This window comes from Olea europaea, unplaced genomic scaffold (genome assembly GCF_002742605.1).
Source record: "Olea europaea var. sylvestris unplaced genomic scaffold, O_europaea_v1 scaffold1511, whole genome shotgun sequence".
Lineage (NCBI taxonomy): Eukaryota > Viridiplantae > Streptophyta > Magnoliopsida > Lamiales > Oleaceae > Olea > Olea europaea.
Window position 1 is genome coordinate 109041 of NW_019232689.1, and position 6914 is coordinate 115954.

The window sequence follows — 6914 nt, forward strand, 5'->3', positions numbered from 1 at the left end:
CCGCATAATACCCGCACCCACACTTTTTGCAGTCAACGTTCAACTTAAAATATTCAACACAAATCCACCGAATTGATCCCTTAAATTGAAACGTGTCAGTCAAATAAAGAAATCGCTTTTGTATGAGATCCTTTTGTTTGTCAAAGCAAACGGGTTTAGCCGGTTCCGGGTCCATTGGGGCGGGCAAATTTCATCACATTATGGTTAAACGTGCATTATGGTGGGACCTATTCTCCTCCACGTGGGCCACATCTGGTTGGTCATCTCGGGGATTGGTTGGGATTAGCTCGTGAATGTTGAGCCTATGGACTATATAGAATATAGGTGGTTCGACAGCGTGGGCCAGGCGTGGCAGTGGCTGGCTATGGATCTCAGTAGCGTGGTCGGTAGAAATAATTCCAGGGCAGTCTAATTTTATTTAATGACATTTTTATCCTCTTTCAAAAATATTATTTGATGCCCCACGCTGAATGCCATCCAAGATTAGGAGTGCTCAATAGGCCACCACGCATATTTGTTGAAACAAAATCTCCGAGAACATAGCTCAAACCTTGTTATATCGAGGCTCGAGCTATATTTCAGAAGGATATGAGAAATTATCCAATGGATTCCAATACCAAAGAGATTGAACGCTCCTATAAAACGTAACTTTATTATGCGTGTGTTTGTTTTCCATTCTTTTATCATTAAAATGAAAAATATGATCGTTATTTATTATATCAAATCATCGTATTTGAATTTTTATCTCTTGTGTGGGGCTCGTAATGACTATATTTTTCATTCTCATTTTTACATAAATGGAAAATAAATGGGACCTATATTTATATCGGGGCTAGATCACATGAGAATATGAAAAACTATCTCATGAGTTAGAATACGAAAGAGATGGAGCACAATTTGAAGCATTTTGTCTTCTAGTTGTACTTCAAGTTGGTGCAAAATGTTATATGATCAAACCCAAGAATAATCATTGTGAGACATTCTTTACATAGCTTATAAGATTGTAATCACTTAAGAATTTTGAATCATTCAATAGATAATGCTCAACTACTTCAAGTTTCACACATCGACCACTTGAATAATACATTTTCTTCATTATTCAGTAGCAAATTTCATCTTGAGGTGTTTGTTTATCATTTTTACAAGAATGAAAATGAAAAATATAATCGTTATGGACCCCGCATAAGAGATAGAAATTCAAATTTGGTAATTTTATATGATGGATAACGGTCAAATATTTTATTTTAATGAAGAAAGAATGTGAAACAAACAGAGGCTTAATCTTTGTAAACAAAAAGTATCTAGTTGAAACAGTAGAAGTGTCTTTTTCTAATTCTTCATATACTTTTGCTATACATATTGATTTGATTTTGGGATATTCAAATGTCCTTGTGTTTCATTTTAATCATTTGGAGTTTAGGCATTTAAATAATTATTAAATTGCTTGTAAAGATATTTGTTTCATTTTAAAGTGAAATTCATATGTTATTCCACCATAACAACATGCAAATTCTTATGCTAGCTATCCAAGCATAAGATTCACCATGAGGGAAAGCTTTTTACCCTTACTCAGACCCCCAATGGAACATAAGATCCAAACTTTTGACCAGTCAAGTCACTACAATTTTACTATATGACTCGATATTAATAGTAAATTACTAATTCACGCTTTTAAATTAGATTCTTAGCTCGTATATTGATACTGATTGTTAGTACAAATCCATGTCGGAGTGAAATTTCAATTGAAATTTATGCTTTTATTGTAAAGGTTTTTTCTTTACAAATATACATTGCCCAACGACCTTCTTTATATCACTCGTTGACTGTCTCAAGCTAGTCATATATCTTTGTGAGCCACACTTGACATCACACTAATGACCAGCAAAATTCAACTCAATAAAATGCATGCCTTAAAAAGACACAATCCCGTAACTTGTTATTTAGTATCAATATTCAACTTAAATATCTCATAATATAGAAATAATGAGATTGAATTCTAAGAAAGCAATAAAAAAATTCGTGAATGATAGGATGAACATGGATTTTCTCAAAGTGAACAGTACGTAAAATAGTATTTAAAGTAGCTATTACAAATACGAGAATATTTAGATGTACATATATATTGACACAAAATTAAAACTATCACGTAACCTAGGTGTAACTCCATTCATTGAACGCTACCATTATCTATTACGCCATCACTTCTGCTCTTTCACGCAAATGGAAAATGACCTAACAAAACTGCTATCCAACCAAAAAAACACTACCCAATTAATGAAAATAAAAGTAAAAAAAAATAAAATAAAAATGAAAGGGTTTTCCGGTCTTTTCGTAAAGTTATCAGTGTAGTCGGTATGGGGGGGCGTGTGAGAAGCAGAGAAATCGAGAAAGCAAAAGAAACCCACCAAAAAAAAGAGAGAAAATCGGGAAAAAAAAAAAAAAAAAAAAACTCTATTCATCCCTCCACCATTTTTCTTTTCACACACAATACACAGAAGAGAGAGAAAAATTATCACAATCTGTTTCATTTCTCTCCAGTTTCGTTTGTTTTTCTGTACATATGTATTCTCCTTAATTCGCATAATCTATCTCTGATCGATATATAAAGCTTTCTCTTTTGAGAGAAAGATTTGTTTGTTTTCCTTTTCGCAAATTAATTTTTTGTGGATACGATCGAATTTGACGATGAGGCGAGGCAGAGGACCGGTGGGGGCAGCGAGGCAAATGGCAGTGAATGACGGAGATGCTAACGGATCTGGTGGATCTAAGGAGATCAGATTTCGTGGAGTGAGAAAGAGACCATGGGGAAAATTTGCTGCAGAGATCAGAGACCCTTGGAAGAAGACTCGGGTGTGGCTAGGTACGTTTGAATCTGCTGAAGACGCGGCTAGGGCATACGACGCCGCTGCTCGAAAACTTCGGGGGCCCAAGGCTAAGACAAACTTTCCGTTACCTAACAACCAGAGCGGCGTTTTCTGTGATTTCAAGGCTCAAAATTTTAACAATCAACGGATCAATAGTCAGCCTCACGATCCGTTCATGGTGGATCCTAGATTTTACCCTCAGGACCATCAGGTAGTTGGCCCGCAGAGGCCTACCTCCAGCGGCATGAGCAGCACCGTCGAGTCGTTTAGTGGACCCAGACAGCCGGCGCCGCCGCAACTCATTCAGCCGCAAAGGAGATATCCCAGGTCGCCGCCGATGTCTCCTGATGACTGTCACAGCGACTGCGATTCTTCCTCCTCCGTTGTGGATGATGGTGAATGCGACATCGCTTCATCCTCTTGTAAAAAGCCTTTGCCTTTCGACCTCAACTTCCCGCCGCCAATGGATGCTGACATGTGCGACCTAGCTTGCACGGCCCTCCGACTCTGATATGTTCCCTGATGACTACCAAATCATTTGGAAGAAACCCACCTGGTTAAATTACTCAAAATTTTTTTTTCTTTTTCTTTTCCTTTTCAACTTTTTTGTTTTTATTTTGCGGAGAAAAACCCTAAAAAAAATGAAAAATGCTCATAGCTAGGGTAAAGCATGAGATAAAAAAGCTAAGGTGGGTTGAAGGTCAGTCTGCTATAGGGTCCTGTTGTTTGAAGAGAATCTGCTTGATTTTAGATCTATAAACTTGATGTTATGGATTATAGTGAATGTTAAGATGGATGGATATTCAGACTGCCCCTTTGTTATATTATGATTTTTGGATGATTGCCTATCTTCCACTATCCATTGACTTCTTTAAAATGTATATGAAATCTGTTATTGAGGACATGTATTGGTATATTTATTTTTTAAACTAGATGTGAGAACATCTATGATCTGTTCTATTATGTGCTCTTTCTCGATTTCTCTGGGGTTGATTTAAGATATCTAGTTCCTGATCCCTTGATGTAGAAATGAATGTTTCATCTAAGTCAATCTACAAGAAAGAAATTTTAGCTGCACTTATTCGATAATTATTGTTCCTTCTTATGTTCATTTATTTGCTTTGAATGGCATGCGATTCCTGTGGACGATGTGAGCTGCATATTCTTTACTATCACTGTAAATCTAATGTGATTAGAAAGTTGGTCATTAGTGATCAGGAGGTATTAACTTTGGTTTATCTTTCAAGTTTGCTTGAACTTTTTGCTTATCTGCATTTCTTGTTTGGATTGGCTCACTCGAAAGATTTGATGTACTGGTCTTGCTTAGGTTAGCATACATTGTTTCAGATATGCTTGGAGGTATTATAAGTTCTGAAAGCAATTTTCTTGAATTTTTGTCAAGTGCAAGTTTTTGCCTTTGTGCTTTTGTACACAACAAGAATCCTACCTTTTAGTCCAGGCCTAGGGAGCTTTACACTTTTATCTTTTTTGTTTTTACGTAGATCTAATCCAAAACTTGTGCATGAGATTATCGATTTGTTTAAAATCACTGCATGTAGCTTTAACGTGTTTCAAAGAATTCTTGTTAACAGATATGGTTAGATTTCAGTGCCTATATATTTTTACTAGCCGATTAATATGGTTAGATTTTGTCATTGATTGTCTTTAATGTGCCGTTATGGCTTTAGGACCCACATTGTGCAAGTCCCGACAAAACAGAACTGGATTTTGAATTTAATACTGTGTACTTAAGTAGCATTATCTGAATATAATCTTCAGTCTTTTTTATCGAGCATCTCTATAATTATATGCTACATATACACTCATTTGCATGCAAGGTCTTAACACTCGTTTGCTACTCATACTTGCAAAAAGTGTTTATAGTTGTTGCCTCGTTAATTGCTCAAACCATCTTGTCCTACAAAGGGGAAATCTGTTTTCTGAGTTTTCCGTCAGAATTAGCTAAGTGTATTGCAGAATTGTCACCGCCGACAAATCCATTTGTGTCTTCCTTGTGGAGATTGGTAGCATTTACCCGGGCGTTCTGTATGACCTGTTCTATTTATTATGTTCTTTCAATAGATTTGTATGTATTCTTTTTGTAATCAAAATCTCCTTCATTGTGTGAATGTATGAACTATGGCACTCGCAGCGCCATTTTATGTTTCTGAAAGTTATCATCATATATAAAGCAGATTTTCCTGTGGCAATGGAAACCGAGCAATCTCAGAGGACTGGTATTATGCTCGGTTTGTTGAATTGATCAATCACCATCTAGGGACATGGTTCAATCCGAATGTTCTGTTTGTTCTGGCCTGACCATGTTCATGACCCACACCAGTGCACTTTTTGAGTGCCAACTTATAACTCTATCTTTGGTTCTTCAAAGAGTTGTCTGTTCAGATAGAAGCATATTGCCTGAGATGTGTCACAAAATATGGCCTTTTTTCTACATATATGATGATATCGTGTGGTTTGGCAGCGATGTCTTGTAAAGGACTAAGCAAAAGAAAGGGTTTGGAAACTAGGATCATTAGGCTTAGAAAAGATAAAGAAGAGTATTTAGTGCATGTTTGATATGTAGAATTAAATCATTCTATACGATTACTTCTATTTATTTCTTAGCATTGCTGAGTGAGTGTGTGTGTTGTGTTTCTGCTACTCGGAAACGTGTATATTGTCGCGCTCGGTACAAGCCTAGGAAAATGAGTAGTGCAAAGCACAATGTTGTAACTTTCAAGACTACGCCTGGCCAACCACTTCAACTCTAATATCATTACGGACCAAATAGATTAGGTCTACCGGTCACACGTCTTTCGTTCAAAATTTGAACACAATTATGTTACAATGGTCTTAAGATATTCGTTCACATTACCAACCAATAAATACATTTTGGACTTATTCACCTAAATACGTGAGTCCTGGTCAATCGTGACCGATTATTAATACATTATGTTCAAATTTGATATTTAGGGTTGGTTTGGTAGAATTTTTATTTATACATCTGCATTTTATAGAAAAGATAAGTGAAAATGCTACTTTAATGGTGTTTGAAATTAATCAATTAAATAATTTCATTTTTCTAAAGAATAATGAATTCAACTTTCTGTAAAACTCTTCCAACTAGAAAAAAATACTTTTACAAAATTAACCAAATGATTTAAAAGTAGTTTTTGAGTCTTAGAAATTAATTTTGACTTTTTGAAAGTCATGCCAAACAAACCCTCAAGTAAATGGATTTGTAATAACATGTTTTATATGTACAAAATAGTGATGAAAATGGGGATAGATAAATAAGGGAGCGTAGGTGATGGCTAAAGGTAAATGGAGCGTCGTTCAAAAAGACATCTACCTTTGCATTTTCTCTCTCTTTTTTTTTCTTTCTTTCTTTTTTTTTTTTTTTATCTGATATAACTAAATAATTTGTCCATTGGAGATTCAAATGCTCCTAGGTAAAAGGCTGGGTACTCAACTGTTTTATTTTAAAAGTTGGAACCTAAATGCTCTGCCTTTTATAGGCTGGGGACCAGGAGTAATTTTCCCCTCAATGTATTGAAGTGTACAATTTTTGTATGACCCGACCATCCACGGCCTCATGCTCGAGGTTATCACAAGGCTGGGGACCAGGTGTAATTTTTTCCTCAATAGTATTGATGTGTACAATTTCTATATGACCCGACCATTCACAACATCATGCTCAAGGTCATGATAATTTCGAGCACTCTCCTAAGGCTAGAACATTCTCAAGTTTATGTGGTTGGGCTCGAAGTCAATAGCCCGATCTTGTCCTCCAACATTTATCCAAGCACTAAGGTCGGGCATATCCAGATCGAGCCATATGTCATGGAATACAATTCTTATCTCACACCTTCTAAAAAACACTAATCGTACTTTGACTATAATTCCCCATGACATTTATACTCATTGTTTACCTATCACATTTCAATTCAAACTCAAACTGTACACTTTCAATATAACACAAACACTTTGCATATAAAATGATAAGAGTTACATGTAGTTGGATCCTTTTATAACTCTACCACTAACATT

The 6914-nt window shown here is 35.8% G+C and overlaps 1 protein-coding gene across 1 annotated transcript; it reads left to right on the top strand.

Moving 5' to 3' along the window:
• The first annotated feature begins 2442 nt into the window (after positions 1-2442).
• On the top strand, positions 2443-3824 carry LOC111376495 (ethylene-responsive transcription factor 3-like). Its single transcript, XM_022999457.1, has one exon. It carries the CDS (start codon positions 2686-2688, stop codon positions 3373-3375), a length of 690 nt encoding a protein of 229 aa, XP_022855225.1. The 5' UTR covers positions 2443-2685; the 3' UTR covers positions 3376-3824.
• The last annotated feature ends 3090 nt before the right edge of the window (positions 3825-6914 follow it).